General features: G+C 44.9%; 1 protein-coding gene across 2 annotated transcripts in view; it reads right to left on the bottom strand.

Annotated features, from left to right (window-relative positions):
- The window catches only part of GRK3 (G protein-coupled receptor kinase 3), a 60,503-nt gene that overhangs the window by 17,255 nt on the left and 24,630 nt on the right, over window positions 1–18,618 (bottom strand). For both annotated transcript variants that reach the window (XM_053959781.1, XM_053959782.1), the window contains exons 3-11: window positions 15,129–15,202; window positions 12,565–12,666; window positions 11,681–11,755; window positions 10,679–10,740; window positions 9,612–9,663; window positions 8,900–8,991; window positions 6,184–6,283; window positions 711–789; window positions 147–277 (exon numbers count right to left, since the gene is read on the bottom strand). In XM_053959781.1, the coding sequence (XP_053815756.1) occupies window positions 147–277; window positions 711–789; window positions 6,184–6,283; window positions 8,900–8,991; window positions 9,612–9,663; window positions 10,679–10,740; window positions 11,681–11,755; window positions 12,565–12,666; window positions 15,129–15,202 (767 nt within the window). The remainder of the gene's footprint in view (window positions 1–146; window positions 278–710; window positions 790–6,183; window positions 6,284–8,899; window positions 8,992–9,611; window positions 9,664–10,678; window positions 10,741–11,680; window positions 11,756–12,564; window positions 12,667–15,128; window positions 15,203–18,618) is intronic.

The following is an 18,618-nucleotide window of genomic DNA, read 5'->3' as shown; positions in this document are numbered from 1 at the left end:
ATGGCACGGATTAGAACGACTTTGAAAACTCATTACAAAAACCAGGCAGATAAAGCAGTAATCCTGCCAAGGAAAGGTTTCAGGAAAGGAAATCCATGGCACTTATCTGAGGGCCTGTGTGGATGCAGGCACCCACCAACCATTACCTTCAGGTCTCTGTACACCACGAAGCGATTGTGCATGTGCTCTAGCCCCAGGATGATTTCAGTAGCATAAAACCTCATCTCTTTTTCAGAAAACACTCCGTGCTGGGAGAGGTGGTAGTGCAAATCTCCTCCTGAAATGAGATTTGATATGTAATAATTAAGTGAACAGTAAAATCTTACCCTGCAGGCAGATGGGGTGACACTGTGGGGGAACAGCACAGCTTTTGTAGGTTCTCATTACCTGAAGAGCACACAGCCCCACCCTCTGCAAATCTGTGTGGTGACAAACTAGCTGAGAAAGTTCATACAGAGATTGGACCAGTCTGAAACTCCATTTTAAAATGCATTTATTTCATAAACATTTGCATTCAGTGACTAATCCAGCAGAGGATTTCCACATAAGCAAAGGCTGTACCACACATTGGCTTGTGGAGAGCAGAATAAATCAGCTCATAGAGCAGCCCAGGCTTGAGGGACCAACCATCTCAGCAATCCTCCTGCCAACATTTCTGTATCATCATCATCATCATCATCATCACCATCATCTGAACAAGCCTTGCTTACCATTCATGAGGTCCAGAATGAAGCAGAGCTTGTCAGGGGTGTGGAAGGCATAGGTCATACAGACTATAAAAGGACAGTCCTGCAAGGGAAGAGAAAAGAGGTTCACCCCAAGCAAAAAGCAAAGTGTGATTTAGGGAAGCTAAAAATACATCTGATATTTTTCCTGTGCTATTTGCCAGTATTCCCAAGTTCTCTCCTCACTCCTGAAATGCAGCTACACTCGGTAACCCTGTGAGGGCCCTGCCCAGGTGACAGTGAAGGTGTTTGGCCCTCCAGCAGCAGTTCCAGCAGAGGATTGAAGGAACGTGAACACACCAGGCAGGAGTTGGGATTCTGGAGGATTACAATGTTCAGGAAGCAGCTACAGCAACATCCAGATCCTGCAAACTCACAACACAAGGGTGGTGGGAGCAGGTTTCGGAGGTCAGAGCAGAGCAGCCAGGGCAGGGATGGGTTTCACCTCACCTCCTGATGCACCTGAACCTCAATTCACCCCATGTTTAAGACAAGCAGCCATAAAAAATTCCATTGGAAAACCACATCTTTGTTCCCAAGGTCTGCTCCTGTGCTGGTACCTCCAGGACACACATTCAAAACCCCATGGCAGCAGCTGGCAGACCTTCCTCTGCACCAGGCCTGTGCAGGATACAAGGACTAATTCATAATTATGGAATTGCTGAGGTTGGAAAACCTCTCTGAGATTGAGGGATTCAGCCAAGGCCACCACTAACCCATGTCCCCAAGTGCCACATCCACACCTCTGTTAAATCCTGGGATGTGACTCCACCACTGCCCTGGGCAGCTGTGCCAGAGCTGGAGAATCCTTTCCATGAAGAATGGACCTGCTTTGGTCCTGCTGGCCACACTATTGCTGACACAAGCCAGGAGGCCCTTGGCTAACGACCAGGGGGTGGCTGTCACCTCATCACCTTCTTCTCCAAAGCCATATGGGATGGAACCATGGAATGCTTTGGGATGGGAGGGACCTTAAAGGTCATCTCATCCCAACCCCCTGCCATGGGCAGGGACACCTCGATGGGAGGCTGTGGAACAAAACCAGGGCTCTCTGGGGGGTCTGCAGTGATCCCTTTGGGAATGGCTGTGCTCCAGGCCACGCCAGGCTGGGCTGCCCCATCCCACACCTGATCCCAAAGGCAGAGGAGCCCAGGACACCCCGCAGGAAGCAGAGCCTCCCGTGACTCCAACAACGAGCCTGGAGCTGCAGGATGGACCAGGGAAAGCTCTGGGAATCTCTGACAGGAACTTGCTCCCTTCCCAATTTAGAAACAGCAAAACACGGTGGCCTTGGGCAGCGCGGGGCCGGCTCCGGAGAGAGGAAAGGGAGGGACAGGGACACTTCAGAGCCCCTTCATCCTTCCACGAGGTTCAAACATAAAGGTTTCTTTATATTTCTAAATCTTTACAAATTTATCAATCTTTATAATTTAAGAAATATCTTTATATATATTTTTTATATGTCTTTATATCTGTAAATTATATTTCAGGGATCCCCACAGTGCATGGGTACATCCTGCCCCTCTCCAACCCAACTGCACTTTATGTTTGGCTCCCCCCAAATGGAAGGGATGGGTGTGAAACACCTGCACAACATCCAGGGAAAAAAACCAAATTCCTAAATGGCCCTAAAAATATGGAGCCTGATGTGGTGTCTAACACAAGATATCACCTCTGGTTATGAACTCTGTGTTGGGGATTATTGTAGCTGCCACTTCACAACTTCTGCAGCTTTAGCAGAATTATTAACTTAATTTCCTGCATCGACTGGATAATTCAGAAGTGTCCCCAAGCAGGGCTCCTAAAATTTCAGAGCAATCTAATTACCCAGAAGGATTTAGTGGTAGAATTTAAACACCACACATGGACAAATAAAAATGTTTTTCTACACCAGAACATAGCTTGCTTATATTTTTATGGATTTTAAAAATAGAAGGTATCTGGAAGTGTAAATGTGATGCATAACTCATTTCTGTGCAAGCATTCCTAATTTCATCACTACCCTCTCCCTGCTTAACAGAGAGAAAAACTGTACTGCAGTATTTTCCTGACACAAAAATCACAGCAAAAGAGTATTCTACAGCATGAAAATAATAAAAAAAAACCACCCTACAGTTATTTTTTAAACAACATGTAAAGCAACAAAACCAATTTCCCAGGAGAGCAATTCTTCATTGCAGTCAACTTTCTGCTCTGATGAAAATAAGCAACATTATGACATTAATGTGTGAATTAAGATCAGTTTGGAAATAGTTCCTTACATCCAAACAATCCTGGACTGAGTCCAAAGAACTGCTGAAGTCAAATTTGTGGCAATAAATCATGTGGAAGGAAAAAAAAATTAGAGCAACCATTTAAAAAAAGTAGAAATGTGATATTTTAAAGACATTAGCACATGAAGAAGTGCTCTAGGAGGAAACCTTTGGTTTTGACTCTTCCCTGAAAGCCAAGCACTTGGCTTTGGGGTACAGAGTGACAGCAAATAGGGGACAAAGGTGTTCAGAGCACACAGCAGCTGTGTCCCAGTTTAGCTGGAGGGCAGCTCTGTCCTGACATGTCACCCAAAGATCTGTCAGTGCTTGAAACACGTGAAAAACAGCCAAGTACCTGTTCTGCTCCAAAAAACCAGATTATTGATCTCCTGGGGTGTCCTGGGCAGGGCCCTCCAACTGAGGATATTCTGGGATTATATTTATCATCCCTTGGAGGAAATCTTGAATCCAGCCATCAGTAAAATCATCTCAAGAAGAACTGGGTAACGCAGCTGAACTGCTGAGTTTTTTTTTAGAAAGAAAAAACTGGGAGCCACAACAGAGAGGAGCCACAGGCCTGCACAGACAGATGGAATGATCCCCTCCTACCCTCAGGAAAAGATTCATGGAATAACCACTTCTTTCCACAAGCACTTTGGGACTGGCTGGTTTCACAGGGTCCATCACTGCCTTGGTGATTTCCATGTTCCAGCTTTTGAACAGAAATGAGGCAAATATTGGCTACTACAGAAATGAAATATATCTTTCTTTTAACAGAAAGTAAAATCTTTTCCCTACTCTGTGACCTTCCAAGGATTTCACAATGTCTTTCCTGACAGAGGCTCTGTGGGAGGGGAAGATGGGGCCTGTGTCTTGCAGAAGAGGAAACCCAAAGCCCAGTGACAGTTTGTCCCTGTTACACCACAGTGACACAGCAAAGACACCAACGGAGACTGAGCCCTGCAGAGCCCAGTTTGGTGCCACCAGGCCCACCCAAGAGGCTCCAGATGCTCTGCAGAGCTGCCTGTTGTACTCCTGAACCCCCTGGAAACGTGGCCATGCAAAGCTGCTCTCACCACGACCGACTCCAGCACAGGAGCTCCCTGCTCCAGGAGTGCTGGGGAATGCCAGAGCTTGAGGTGGATTAACAGAACTGATTAGACAACCAGCTGTGTCATCTGCACAGCTGTTATTATGCATTTTGCAGAGACATCTGGATTCCCAGTTAAATGACTAATTGTACTGTGATGGATTTCCCAGCTCCATTCTGCTCCAGGCAGTGCAGAACTGTCCCTGGGCACACCATGAGCCACTGCAGCCTCCCAGCTTCTGCTCAGGGATTGAAGGAATTCTCTTATTCCACCACCTTCAAACCCATCTCATCCTGCATATTCCAAGTGCTCCAGCCTCTCCTGCCCAGGTGTACCTGACCTGAATGAGCAGCACTTTGTACAAAACCTCTCTTTGAAGTCCTTCAGATTTCTGGGAATCTGAAAGAAATGTTACTCTAATCAGCTGATAATCCTTAACAAAAGAAGCAAAAGGTTCCTCCTGCTGCTGCCCCTGCTTAAAGCCTCACTGTGTGATGGCCTGTGAGAAAACTGCCTCCACCAGCAGCTCCTGAACGATTTTCTCTTGGAATCTCTAGACATGTAAATTCACATTCAGTGCTGGAGCCACAGAATCACAAATTAAAGTTAATGGGATAATTATTACTCATTTGCCTCAGTATCTTGTCTAGTCCCTACTACAGACCTACTCCCCACTGGTTTTCAGGAATCCTGACACACATGGACAAACAACAACTTATCTCTGGTGAAAACAGGTAACTTGATTAAAAAGCCTGAAGGGATAAATCACAGATCCCAGAATGGTTTGGGTTGGAGGGGCCCTTCAAGTTCATCCAGTTGTACCCCTGCAAGGCAGGGACACCTTCCACTGTCCCAGGTGGCTCCAAGCCCTGTCCAACCTGGCCTTGGGCATTTTTTATAGGGATCCAGGAGCAGGTACAGCTGCTCCGGAGCCCCTGTGCCAGGGCACCACCACCCTCACAGGGAATAATTCCTTCCTAAATCCCATCTAACCCTGCCCTCTGGCAGTGGGAAGCCAATCCCCCTTGTCCCAAGCTCCTCTCCAGCTCTCCTGGAGCCCCTTTAGGCACTGGAAGGGGCTCTGAGCTCTCCTTGGCTCAGTGGTGGCCATGGCAGTGAGGGGATAATGCCTGGATTTGAGGATCTTCAAGGTCTGTCCCACAGAGAAGCTCCCCTGATCTCTGGGGACACAGCCCTGGTGTCTCAGAACAAAGGCCACTGTTTGCCATGCAGGGAATCCTGCTCTTTGCACAGCTCTTGTACAAAACCACACACAATTCCTCCTCATCCTCATCCTCATCCCTCCCGTGCCTGCTGGCAACGGGGGCTGTGCTCCCACACTGAGTGGTTAATTCACCACAAGGTGAGGGAAGTGAACCTTCCTGCCAGCATCACCCGTAGCCATGGCAACCAGGGTGTCACTGCAACGAGGGCAGAGCCACCTCCAATCCTGCCTGGAATTTCCCTGAGCCCAACACACCCCAGCCAGCACCCAGTGACCCTCAGGGCTGGGGAGCCAACACCAGGCAGGTGCTGGCTTTTTGCACACAACAGTGATGGTTTCAACTTTAGATCTTAATTAATCGAATTTTAATCCAATTTATAAATAGAACAGATGGCTTGGTACACCTTGACCCCGCTAGAGCACATGGAAAACAAGAAGGGAAAAATTGGATATCAGAGTAACAGGAAAGGGAAGTTTCTGGAGTTTTGTCTGCAGGAGCACTTTAGATCCCACCAAAGTACTATCTAACTATACAAAAAAAAAAAAAAAGAGGAACCTTTTTATAAGACAGAATAATGTTTTGGAAAAGTTTCAAACAGAAATACTTTAAAAAAGGATATTTAAAACGTCAGGAGGGTGGGAGGATGAATTACCTCAGAAATGGGCACCCCCTCAAGCCTCTGCAGCAAAGATGCTCATTCTGTAGGACCCAAACTGATCAAGCAAGTTTGGTTTTCCCTTCTCATTTCAGACACATTGCAAGAATCAGGGGGAGGCTCCAGTGGGGGGTAATTTTTGCATGTCACACAACGGAATTGATGGAATATGCATTATATGTAACAGCTTTTATATTATATGGCAGAAAGAAAGAATAACCTAGTGATACTTACTCCTGTACTGACAAGAGACAGCATAATTCTTTCATTTAAGGCTAATGTTTCTCCTTGCTTCATCTTGATTCTCTTCTTATCTAAACATTTCATTGCATACCTGAAAAAAAAAAATAACCATTCAGAAAAAGCATCAAAATTCTCCTCTGTCAGGACTATTCACTGGCAGTCAGGCCATGCACATTTATAGGATCCTGTAAGCAAGCTCCTGAAAGACTTAAACCCAGGATTAAAAACATCATTTCAGGCTAAACACAAAACCTCCAAAATCTCCCAGAATTAACACATTTCCAGCAGAAGCCTCCTGATAGAGAAATGTGCTTTAACAAATAATTCCATGTCCAAACCATCAGAGTGAGATAGGAATTACACAACATATATTCATTTTCTCATACCTACAAGCAAGGATCTGCCTTAGGAATTAAATAACAGAAACTCTGTTATGGTACCATTTAATTCCAACAGTTTCAACTCTACCAGGAAAGCAATATCTTGAACACACGCTGAGTTTTATATATATATATTTTTCCCTAATTTTCTTTCTACTCAGAAAAAGTCAGATACACACAAGAAAGCTTTTTTAGTCTTCTACCATCTGTGCTACACAAATTAATAAAATTTTGCTCACAAAGGATGTTACCCTAACAACCACCAACCACAGGAGGATATGATCCAGGCTGGGTATTTTTCCAAGATGTTGGGTGAGTTCATTAATAGACATCAGTGAGAAGGACACGTGTGTTCCTCCACAGAAGACCCCTAGACATGGGCACTTCTGGATTTTTAAGAACTCCCCAAATTACAGCAGAGCTTCAATGCCCACAGCTTCACCTTGGCTCCAGCTCCCAAAAACAGCCACGTCATTCCTGACATCAGTGTGTTGGGAGCGGGGGAGTGAGGGTGAATTTTAAGTTTCCAGACTGGGAATATATTCATGTGTTCCTGCTGAGGAGTCTGTGAAGGGTGAGTAAAAATAACCCCTGACCCTGCCCTGATCAGAGAGAGGCACTGGGGATGTTCAAGGCTGATGGAAATCACAGAATGGTTTGGGTGGGAAGAGACCTTAAATTCATGGGCAGGGACACTTCCACTATGCCAGGCTGCTCCAAGCCCCATCCAAGCTGGCCTTGGACACTTCCAGGGATGGGACAGCTGCTCTGGGAAGCTGTCCCAAATCAGGCCTGTCACTGTCCTGCTGTCCCTCTCCCTGGAGTGCTGCATCCTGGTTGTGGCCCCTCTCTAGAGCTCCGTGCAGAAGCCTCAGGGGTGGGGGTGCCCAGTGGTCACTGCTGGTGCTCCCTGGGAGGGAGGGGAGCCTTCCCAAGCTCCCTGCAGGCTCTGAGTGCAGCATCTAGAGGGTTAGAGCTGGGATAGGGATGGGCACACAGGTTTGGATCAAGAAAGAACTAAACCAAACCTCTACCCAGAAGCTGAACCTCATCTTAAGTTTTGCTTCAAATTTGAAAAAGAAGGTTGGTTTTCCCACATTTCACTTCCCTATTTATATCTAATAAAACCTGTCCTTTGCTTCAGTTTTCCTGTCCTTCTCACTTCCCAAGGGTTTATCCACCTCCTGCCAGGGCCCTACTCAGACATGGAGATGGCTGGGACTCTGAGAACTGCTTGCTGAGCATGCCTCAAGCTAAATAAAATGTTTATTTTTGTACATGGACAAATGAATGAACTGTACATGGACAGAAAGTACCAAAGCAAGAATAAAGCCAACGTTGTTAGTAAGAGTATTAATATAAATACTTGAAGTCACTGCAGAAATACTGAATATAATAATAGCAACATTAGGATGTCTTCCACTTGTTAAGAGTCAGAAGTTTATTATTATCAAGGATGTCAGGCACATATAAATGCTAGAGGAGCCAGACACAGGGCACTTCACACATGCCCTGCTCACTTGGAAGGGAAATGTTTAAGGATGGGCTGTGGACTAAAATTGTTAGGAGAAAAGCAAGATGAAAGGCTGGGGTGTAAATAAAGAAATGGATTGATATTGAGAACAACTGGTTAAATCCATGCCCAGATGTTCACATCAGAACACAATGGGACAATGATGCCTAGAAATGGAAATCTGAGGATCAGGGGAAGTGTGTGAATGGTAAGATCACAAAAAGAATAACAACCACCCAGGGCTGACCCTGGAGCTCCCACAGAGAGCTCTGGCAAGCACAAGTCCAGCAGTGATGGATATGCCCTTCCAAAAGGCAGCAGGGATCACTGCTTTCACCACACATGGGGCAGGCACTGATGCAACTCCCCAAACTGGGAGCAGCACACTGGGAGTGGGCTCTGGCACAGCCCTGACTGCCCAGATCTGGGAACAGCTTCCTGCAGCTCCACCTGGAGCAGGTGACACCTGAGCAGCCACCATGGGTTCCACAGGAACATCCCTCTGATCCAGGGAACTGTTGGAGCACACACCTGATTTTAACACTTGTGCATTTTCCACTGGTTTTGACAGGACATTTCCATGTGCCCAGGAGCTGTGTGAGACTGAGCCCCTGCACAGCATGGAAGAGGATCCAAGAGCAAACTGAGCCTGCAGTGAGCCAGGAATCAGAATCCTGGGGATAAAACTCCATCACAAAGAACTTTACAGCAATTTGATGCTGCTTTCCAGTGATTTCCTAAGAAATGACTGGAAGGATTTCCTCCCTAGCCCAGAGTTTACAATCACCTCTGCCACAGAGTGTGTGATACTCACATTTTTCCAGTGTCTGCTTTTCTGCAGCCGTAGACTTCACCAAATCCCCCTCTTCCTATTATTCTATGTACACTAAAATCATTCATGGTCAGCTGCAAATGGAAACAGAAACAACAAAACAAAACCCTCATTTTCCCAGCATTAAAAAACTTACTGTGAAAACATCTTAATGATCCATGAATGTGTTGAGATCCTCAGCTGTAATTCAACAGCATTTACTGTGTTGGAAAAGGAGCCCCTTATTGTTGGTATTTCCATGTACTATTTCCAGCACTACAGTGTGAAGTAGCACCAAGGGGAATGAGGCTGTTGTTCCCAAAATCTGCCAGTCTCACTCAGGGCTATTTCTGCAGCCCAAGTTGTCACACAGAAGTGCAGAGGGACAAAAGCTGAGGCCAAAGAAGGGGCTCAGAGGGTGCTGGGATTATGGACTGGAGTGGGAAAGGGAGGTGGACAGGGATTGGGGCTGATAAAGAGCAGCAATTCTGGCACTTCAGCTCTTTCAGCCATTAAAAAAAAAATCAAAATTCTATTAGCTGAGGAAAGCAGAGGGAACGTCCAGACAGGAATCATCAGGGCTGTGCCTAAGAATAGCAGAGCAGTGACATCCACCACCCTCCTTAATGAGGCCTTTGCAGAGCAGGATTCAAAACTGAACATTCTCTTTCCTGTATCAGCCTCTGACAAGATAAATATACTTGTAAGTACTTACATGAATATTTAGCTCTACATTTTTCCATTGACAAAATCTAGTAAACTTGTCACTGCAAAAGAAAAAAAAAAAAAAGTTTAAAAGTTGTCTGAGACTATTGTGTAGAGTATTACAGGAAATGTCAAGACTCTGATATTTAAAATCTAGTCTGAGCTAGGGCGTGGGGTGGTATTTAATAAATGACAGCCTTCCTTTCACCAACTGTAATCTTACCCCCACCAAGAAAAACAATTCCTAGGCAGAGCACACTCCATGTTCTACATCCTTGGGAGAGAAAGAGAGCAGATAACCTTATCCCTGGAAGTGCTCAGTGTGTCCCCACAGCTCTCTTGCATGGTTTTCAATCATTCAAAGATGGTTTTCAATTTTTAAACAACTCTGTTTGGAACTAACAAACATTTAAATTACATCAAGAGAAAGATAATTATAAAAAAACACAGGCAGCTCAATTTATGTTCATGAACCTCTCTATACCCCAAGGAACATTTTAAACTCATTTTATCTTAAAATAGGGAAGGCATCAGCAATACCACATGCTTTGGGGAGAAAAATAATAAAATAGTTGCTTATTCCTACATGAATAATTAAGTATTTATTTTCAAAGTAAGAAATAACAGCTTTACAGAGGCATTTTTATAATTATCACATAATAGCACCAAACCAGTTTAGAAAATGGATTTGGGTGTTGCTGGGTGGCAGTTGAGCTTTGCAGAGCCAGACACAGGAGCAGGAAAGGGCTGCCCTGCTGAGCCAGACTTGGGCCTTCAATTCTTTATTACATCTTTATTATATCTGGAATATCCCCAAAACTGCCTTTTCTCAGCCCAAACTCCAACCTCTCTGTGCCCTGACTGAGAAAGCCCTGAGCTCTCCAGCTGCTCCACTCAGACATCCTGACACTGATCAGAATATCCCACAAAGCTGGCTATTTACAAAGCTTGCTGATAAACCCCACTTGATTAATTGTGCATTAATACACATTTTTAGCCTTATTTACAGCAGTACTGAAAGGACCTGGCTTCCCACTACATTAGGCAGATAATTCAGGTAATATTCCATGTCCATACCTTTCCATAAATTTTTGAAATATTTTTCCTCGGAGGCTATCACAAATTTCTTCTATATATGGCTAAAAAGGGTGAGGAAACACAATTAGTATTTAAGCAGACAATAAATGGCTTTTTTCAATCCCATTCAATCCACAGAACTCTCATTGGCCCCACACAGCTCCTGGATTGTCCTAAAGAAGCCTCAACGAAGCATTTCAGCTTTATTTGGCTTTTGGAATCTGAGCAGGTGCCCTGAAGTCAAACACAAAATATTTTCACGAGCTAGAAAACCTTAAGGGGTGTGGGGGCAAAAAGTTCTTCTTTCAAATGTATTTAACCAATAAATTGTCACCCCTGTGGAATCCAAACTTCCCAGAGCTGCTCCCTCATCTCTGTGGTGCTTCTCTCCTCTCTGTCCTTGCTGAGAGATCAGCACCTTGAAATCACAGGTGACTTTTTCCAGGGAAATCCCTCCCCTGGGTGTGTCATGGCCCAACCTCCCCCCAGTCAGTGCTGAGACATCCCCCAGCACTGCAATCACCAATTTCCAGCTCATGGCAACAGCCAGAACAGCTCAGGAGCACAACAGACATCAGGCAAGGGCAACCTCCACATTTTTTCAGCATATAAAAATACATCAGATTTAGCTAAAAGACACTTAAGCTTACAAACACCCCCGTGATAGATAAGACTATTTCTCCACTGCTGCAGCTCAGTTCATCCTGACAGGATGAGCATCTTCTTGATGGAAAGTGATTTACTCTAAGTCATTTAATGGCTTAAAATTACACAACCATAAAAACTCTTCTGTTCACACACCAAGGTATAGTTTGCTTTTCTAAATGTGCTTCAAAATATTACAGATAAGAAGAATAAATTGTAATTTTGACTTGGAAAAGCATTTCAATCCCACTTACAGCACAGAAAATGTACCAGTCCCATTTATTCTGTCTCTTTAAACAGTATCTAAAAAGTCACTTTCTGTCAGAGAAGCTGAATGTTCAGACTGTGAAAGCTCACCTGGAAAAGGCTGGCTGGCACTTGTTTCTTGGCTAAATGTGTTTGTACATGATCTACAGCTTGTTTTGAGAAAGGCTTTTGGAAGAGAAAAAGGAAGATTTCAAACAGTTGGAACTGTCAGGAGTTTCATTTCAGGTCAGAGCACTGCTGTTCTTTTCCCCACACGGAAACCCCGACCCCAAGGGGAATCAATAGGGCCTCCCACAGGTATATTACAGTGAATATTGTGTGAAACGTGCAGAATGATCCAGTAACAGGATTATTCTGAAGCAAAAAGGCAGGAGAGGGGAAGATGAGGAGGAGGAAGGTAAAAATCAAAGGGGGTGATGATCCTCCTTTAACAAATCCATGAAAAATCCCATTTACAGGCACAGCTCCAGAGCCAGAAGCAGACACGAACTTTTTACTAATAAAATAATGCATTTTGGGGGAAGAAAGAAAAAAAGAAAAGCTTAAACCCTCCACCCAAAGCAGGATATAACACCCTGCAAATCCTTCTTTCAGGTGAGAGCACATGAAACTGTTAAGAACAGATCAATGGGCCCAAACTTCAGCTAGAGGAAATGTGTCTTTTCAGTGACTTTAGCCACATCTCTATACACAAACCCTGCATTTATTCCATCCTTTTGGAAACAGATATTTAGTCTAAAGAAACATAAACCAGAAAAATCTCCTGATATTTCTTTAGTGTGCCACTAAGTTTAATGAAAATTGCAGCACGCCACCAACATTTTACACCTCAAAAAAAAAAAAAAAAAAAAAAGCAACATTCTGAATTTGGCCAAACCCTGATCCTGGATTTCAAAGGGAAATCTAGAGCATCCTGGGGATGGAACAGCAGATGTTCCTGCTGCCAGGGAGGGGGAAAAGGGCAGGATACCCACGTGGGAACAGGAGAGCAGCTCCTTCATGATGTAGGTGTCGTAGATCTGCCGGCTCCGCGACAGCCGCTCCTCCTCCGAGTCCAGCTTCTCGTACTCCTTGATCTGCAGCACAAGCACACACCACACATTTCCGAGTGATTTCACACTCATTGGGTCAAAAACGGGATTTTGGCTGAAGTTTTATTTTATTGTTTTCTTTATTGATGAAAATTCACCTGCGACAGCACAGTGACAGCTGGGATTTCTCTTTAATATTGGAATTTTTCAGCCCTGGCACAGCTGCCCAGGGCACTGGTGGAGTCTCCATCCCTGCAGGGATTTAACAGGATGTGGCACTTGGGGACATGCACAGTGGTGGCCTTGGCAGTGCTGAGTGAACAGTGGGAGTCAATGGGCTGAGAGGGCTCTTCCAACCCAAAAATTCCCTGATCACAGCACGTCTGGTACAGATGTCCAAGAAAGCATATAAAGCACATTTCAAAATGTTCACATAGTTCAGCTACACTGTGGATTTGAACCCTAAAGTTGGCTAAAAGACAGTTTTACAAAATACATCAAGTTTCCTCAGGTGTGCTGTAGGAGATCAGTGTGTTCCAGGTGAAACAGCAGCAATCCCAGACAGTTCATTTACAGAACAAAACCTCACAACCAGATCCAGAACAAAAACTTCACTGAGTCCAAGGGTCCTCTGGAGCATATTTAGGGAAAGAGTTCTTTCAAAAGTGACAAAATGTAAAAAAAAAAAAAAAACATGCAAGGGGAAAGACTCAGCTCTGAGTTCCTGGACCCTGCCAGGATCAGCCAGTGAAGCCCTGGGATCCAGATCAGCAGTGAGCTGATCTGCTCTGTGCCACAGAATCCCAGCATTGCTTAGGTTGGGAAAAAACCTCCAAGATCATCAAGTCCAATTATCAAGAGACAAACTGGAACCAGCCTACCTCTGGAGGTGGAACATTAATTAAACTCAGTATCTTTCTAGCTGTACTCCTCTTGTTTGCTGACATGATAAGGCACCAGTCCCACCCCGATTTGCCATCTGTGCTGCTTCCCCCTTGATACCAATTTATAATTAAAATGACTCAAAACGTCTTTGCCCAAGAAACACTTTCAATTAATGCAATGACACAAAATAATTAGCAGTACAGGAGGAAGCCTGATGGATATCTGATTGTCCTATTTGAGCACAACCTCCTATCCCTCAATGTTTGGTTGTTGAAGGACCCAACTCCCCAGACAGAGTTGAGGGGTTTCAACAGAGCCCCCCAGAGATCACAAGGATCTCCTCAAAAACTGGGATCATTTGTTTTCAAGTATTTAGAAGCTCTTTTTTCTTTTTTTTTTTCCCATTTTCCCCCCTTTTTCTTTTTAATTTCTTTTCTTTTCCTTCTGAAACCGATCGGGATGAATCACTCATCCTGTTAAATGCCTGATCGTGACTCCAGCTGCAGTGATATGAAATCCCTGGAGTACAGAGCTCTTCTACATCAAGCAATTTTTAATGTAGCAATGTACTCAGATTATTCTATGTGTAATAAATGCAGCAAGTAAATCAAATATATAAAAAAAAGGAAAAGCTCCTGGATCCGGTATGTCACAGAGGAAAACACAATGAACCTCTCTTTAAATATCTTTAATGGGATTTTTCCAGAAGTACATGACAAAGCACTGAAATTCTTTTGAGGCAACATTTTTCTAATAACCTAAAAATACAATTTTGAATTGTTTCAGAGATAAAGAGGCAGCCAAAAATATCTTGCTAAATAATCTAGTACAACAGGCCTTTTTGGATTACTTGTGACAGTGATACCTGAAGTGTATAAAGAGATGGAAATGATAGAAAAAGATTCTTTATTGACAGCAGGTATCTGATATCTGATCTGAGTGGGGGAATGGAGTCTTGCTGAGGACTGATCTCCAAATTGATATCAGCTGCTCGTGCTGATAGCAAGAAAAAAAAGTTAAATTTTCAGCTCATGAGTGAAGCAGCCGAGGCTGTCCCAGCTCTAATTAATCCTGAGCAGCAGGCATGGGCATGTCTGCCCTGAAATCAGCACCTGGGACAGGATTCACTGGGGGTTTATTCAGTGTCACAAATGTAACAGGGAATGAATGAATGAATGGAGCCATGGAGCTCAGACCCTGCAGCAGCAGAAGCTGGGGAAGGCCAGGGCATTCCTTGGAATTAGTGATCCTTTGGGATGTGCCCTGCACAGTGCCTGCCAGCTCCTTCACTGGGGATCTCCTGACAAGGGACACAACTCATCCATCTGAAGCCACCTCTCGTGTCCCCTCTGCCACTCGGCTCCTGAACCGTCTGAGCAGCTCCCACCCCACATCCCTCCACAATCCCCCACTGTTGCCTTTCCTACAGGTGAACTGCTGGGAAGGACCTGAAGGGTTTCAGTGTCACCCCAACACCAAGTTCCAGATCCTTTTCTACCAGTCCACACTGCTTCACACCTCCCTGTCCTTCCCTCTCAGCATTCCCTGATGGAGCAGGAGCAGGACAGCCTCCCTCAGCCTCACTCCCTGCACAGCCCCAAGCCTCCATCACCAGCACTTACCTCCTCATAGAACTTCAGCTGAGGGACAGCTTCATCGATCTCATTCATGCAATAGTCTTTAAAGAGCAAAAATCCTGGAAAGAAAAACAGAAACATCAGAAAAACTTGTTTCATTACGCTGATGACTTGTAAAAAGGCTCATGAAACCACCCGAGTTCCACCACGAGCTGCATAAACCTGTGTGAGCATCCCCAATTGCCAAGGTTTAGGATTCTGATTCCAGCTCTTCATTACCAGCACAAAAGGATCCCAAGCCTGCCTCACCTCCCACAGGTGTATTAAGCCCATTACTGCTTCCACCTGCTGAGGATTTTATGAGGCATTTCCATAATGCACCAAAATATCCTGTTCCTCTTCGCAGACCACATTTGCTTCTTTTTTTTCCCCACAGTAAAAACTAGACACTATTCACGTTTTGGGTTGGTTTTTTTTTTTGTTTTTTTTTTTTAACAAGAGATTTACCTACATTTCACTGATGAAGCACAACCTCTTCTGCACTGCCATTTCAGAATTACCGGTTCATGTTACCTCTAATGGGTTTTATTGCTCAATAAATTACATCAGGGTCTTTACAGTTCCTTTGCAAGTAATTTAGAGCATGACCCCGGCAGGCTGCAGATGAGAATCTTCCATTAGGAGCATTTTAATGCACTGTCACAAGCCTCATCCCATGGAAGCTCTGTCTTTCCCTGCCTCTGAGCTGGCACCTGCTACCCTGGAATTTCACACAGCAATCTGTGTCACAAATGTCCCCATCAGCTCCAAACTCACCCAAAGTCCCCCATCTCCTCAGCCAGACCGTGCACTTCCACCTCTCCTTGTCAGCCTGGCTTTTTGAGGACAAAAAGTGAAATTTTGGGAGCTGATTCAGACTCCTTATTTCCCACATGACGGAACCAGCAGCAGCACGGAGCAGAAGCCTGCTGAATGGACTGAACTTTTCTAGGACAATGAACCAAAGATTGGGTAATTAAGAGACTGAAGAGTGGCACAAACAGCTCTGAATGCAGTGAAAGAAAAATCCCTGGCCTGGTCCCAGTTCCTGGCTGGTGCCCAAAAAAAACCCACAAACAACAAAAAAACACAACAATAAACCACAAAGACAACTGTGGGAGGAGTGTGAAAATATACCAACACACATTTCCAGCAAGGCCACGCCAAACATTCCAGCCCTGCTTAGTATTTTCCAAACTTTTTAAATTTAATTATGGCAGAGAAAGAAGAGGTTCCCAAGCCCGTGGCACAGGGAACAATCAGAGGCTTATGCAGCCACAGGACACGGGCTGCTCCTCCCCGAGGCCCCTTGGCACTGCACTGCAAAAACCCAGATATACCCAAAATATACAGACTCAGAGCTGAGGCTGCTCAGCCTGGGGAAGAAAAGGTTGGGTAGGGACCTCACAGCACCTTGCAGGATTTGGAGGGGCTACAAGGAAGCTGAAGAGGGATTTTTCATCAGAAACTGGAGTGAAAGGACAAGGGGGAATGGCTTCAGACTGAAAGGGAAATTTAGGTGAGATACATGGAAGAAATCATTCCCTGTGAGGGTCCTGAGGCCCTGGCACAGGTTGCCCAGAGAAGCTGTGGTTGTCCCATCCCTGGATGTGTCCAAGGCCAGGTTGGAGCAACCTGGGACATTAGAAAGTGCTCCTGCCCATGGGACTGGATGATCTTTAAGGTCCCCTCCAACCCAAATCACTCTGTGATTCTACGATTCAGACAAATCCAATTAAAGCCTAACGTTCCCCAGACTGGAATTGTTTCTGTTTCGACCTCCCATTCTATCAAGAGACCCTGCACTTCCCCTGCAGCACAAAGGAAATCTCCTCCTTTACTGCTGCTCTTGGATTGAGTGAAAAATGATCAGCCAGAAACTGCAGCTCTCACATAATGGCACAACGAAGTGACAGATGCAGCACTGAGTAAGTGACAGGAGTTTTAAGAAGTTCAGGGGGAGCTGACGAGGAGCACAATAAGCACAGTTAACAGCACACAGAAAAATAAGCCCAGGAACAGAAAGCAGGAATTAATAAAATGATAGCGTTAAGTAACAGCTAAAAAGAACCAGCAATTATTTATGAAATAAAGATGCTGACAGCTTTGGCTTTAAAGATTCCTTCTGCTATAACTATATAATTTCTGCAACAACCAGATCACTGGTTGTTAAGGGAAAGGAAAAATATTTTTTAAGAGCTTCTTCTGGCAACACCAAAGTGATGGATGATATCAATAATACACACACAGAGTGTGAGGCAGCACCCAGCTCCTCTGGGCTCCCAACCATTTTCCCCTTTAGCTTTGTATGGCCAACCCCAAGACAAATTTGCCAAGTGCCATGATTGCACTGACTCTAATTATCAAGGTAAAATGTCTTTCAAGGAGGGATGAAGGCCACCTTTGAGCTTTGCAGTGTTCAGCAGAGGCTCGTGAGCAGGAAGGGATGGGCTGGTGGGGAGAGCAGATTCAGGTCAGGCAGCTCCCCCATAACCAGGGACCCACAGAGCTCATCCCCAGCTGGACAAAGTCCCTGTCACAAGCTTGGAGGGTACAAAGAGAGGAACTAAGTTAACCCATCTCTTGAAAACAGAACATGAATGTTTACTTCAGTATTTATTTCAAATAATTATGTTTTTCCAGCATGAGCACAGGAATTTTGCGTGAAATCCTGACTCTAATCAATGGCATCCCTCCACCCCTGGTTTTTGTCTCCAGAATTCAGCCCTTCCCACAGTCAGAGAACACAAATGCTGCTGGTGACCAGCCACACACTGCAAACCCCTCACCATGTTTGTGGCTTCCACTGGACCCTCTCCAGGGGCTCCTTGTCTTTCTTGAACAGTGGAGACCAGAACAGAACACCAGAGCCCAGATGTGGCCTCACTAGGGCCACTCAGCAGGATTAAAGCCACCTTCTCATTTTCCACTTCCGTGGCATTTTCCTGCCTGTGGCAGCAGCCACAGGGGCCAGCACTGGCCTCTGCCTCCTCCAGCAGTCTAAAGGTCACCTGCAGCCACAACACCACCTCTTCATCCCTGTCAATTAGCTGAGAGCACGGAATAATAAATAAAATAAAACAGAACAACGAGGAACTCCATCATAAAATACTTGGAGAAAATGACTTATCTGATTCCTAACTGGAATTTTATGAGCAACTGACTCAAACAACCTTTTAACAGGAGTAAATAAAAAATCTTACTAAAGCAAACAGGAGTGACTAGGTGAGAGAGCAGAGCTAAAAATAGCCGTGTTTAGCCCCGATACAAGCGTTCACAATGTCACTGATTGAAAGGAAGCTGCATCTATTTACAGCAGGCCTGAACGTGGTCCAAAACGCTGATGTAGCCTCTTTCTAGTAGGCAAAATAGCAAATTAGAGAACAAAAATATCAAGCTGTTTCCAAATCCTCCCGAAACGTGCTGTGTATAAATACAGAATCCTGACAAACAAAGCAGCAGTGACATCTGCACCAGACACGGGCTCCTTTCCCGG

This window comes from Vidua chalybeata, chromosome 18, assembly GCF_026979565.1.
Source record: "Vidua chalybeata isolate OUT-0048 chromosome 18, bVidCha1 merged haplotype, whole genome shotgun sequence".
In the NCBI taxonomy this organism is placed as follows: Eukaryota; Metazoa; Chordata; class Aves; order Passeriformes; family Viduidae; genus Vidua; species Vidua chalybeata.
Note: the sequence above shows the minus strand (reverse complement) of the source record. Positions and strands in the feature narration are given on the sequence as shown.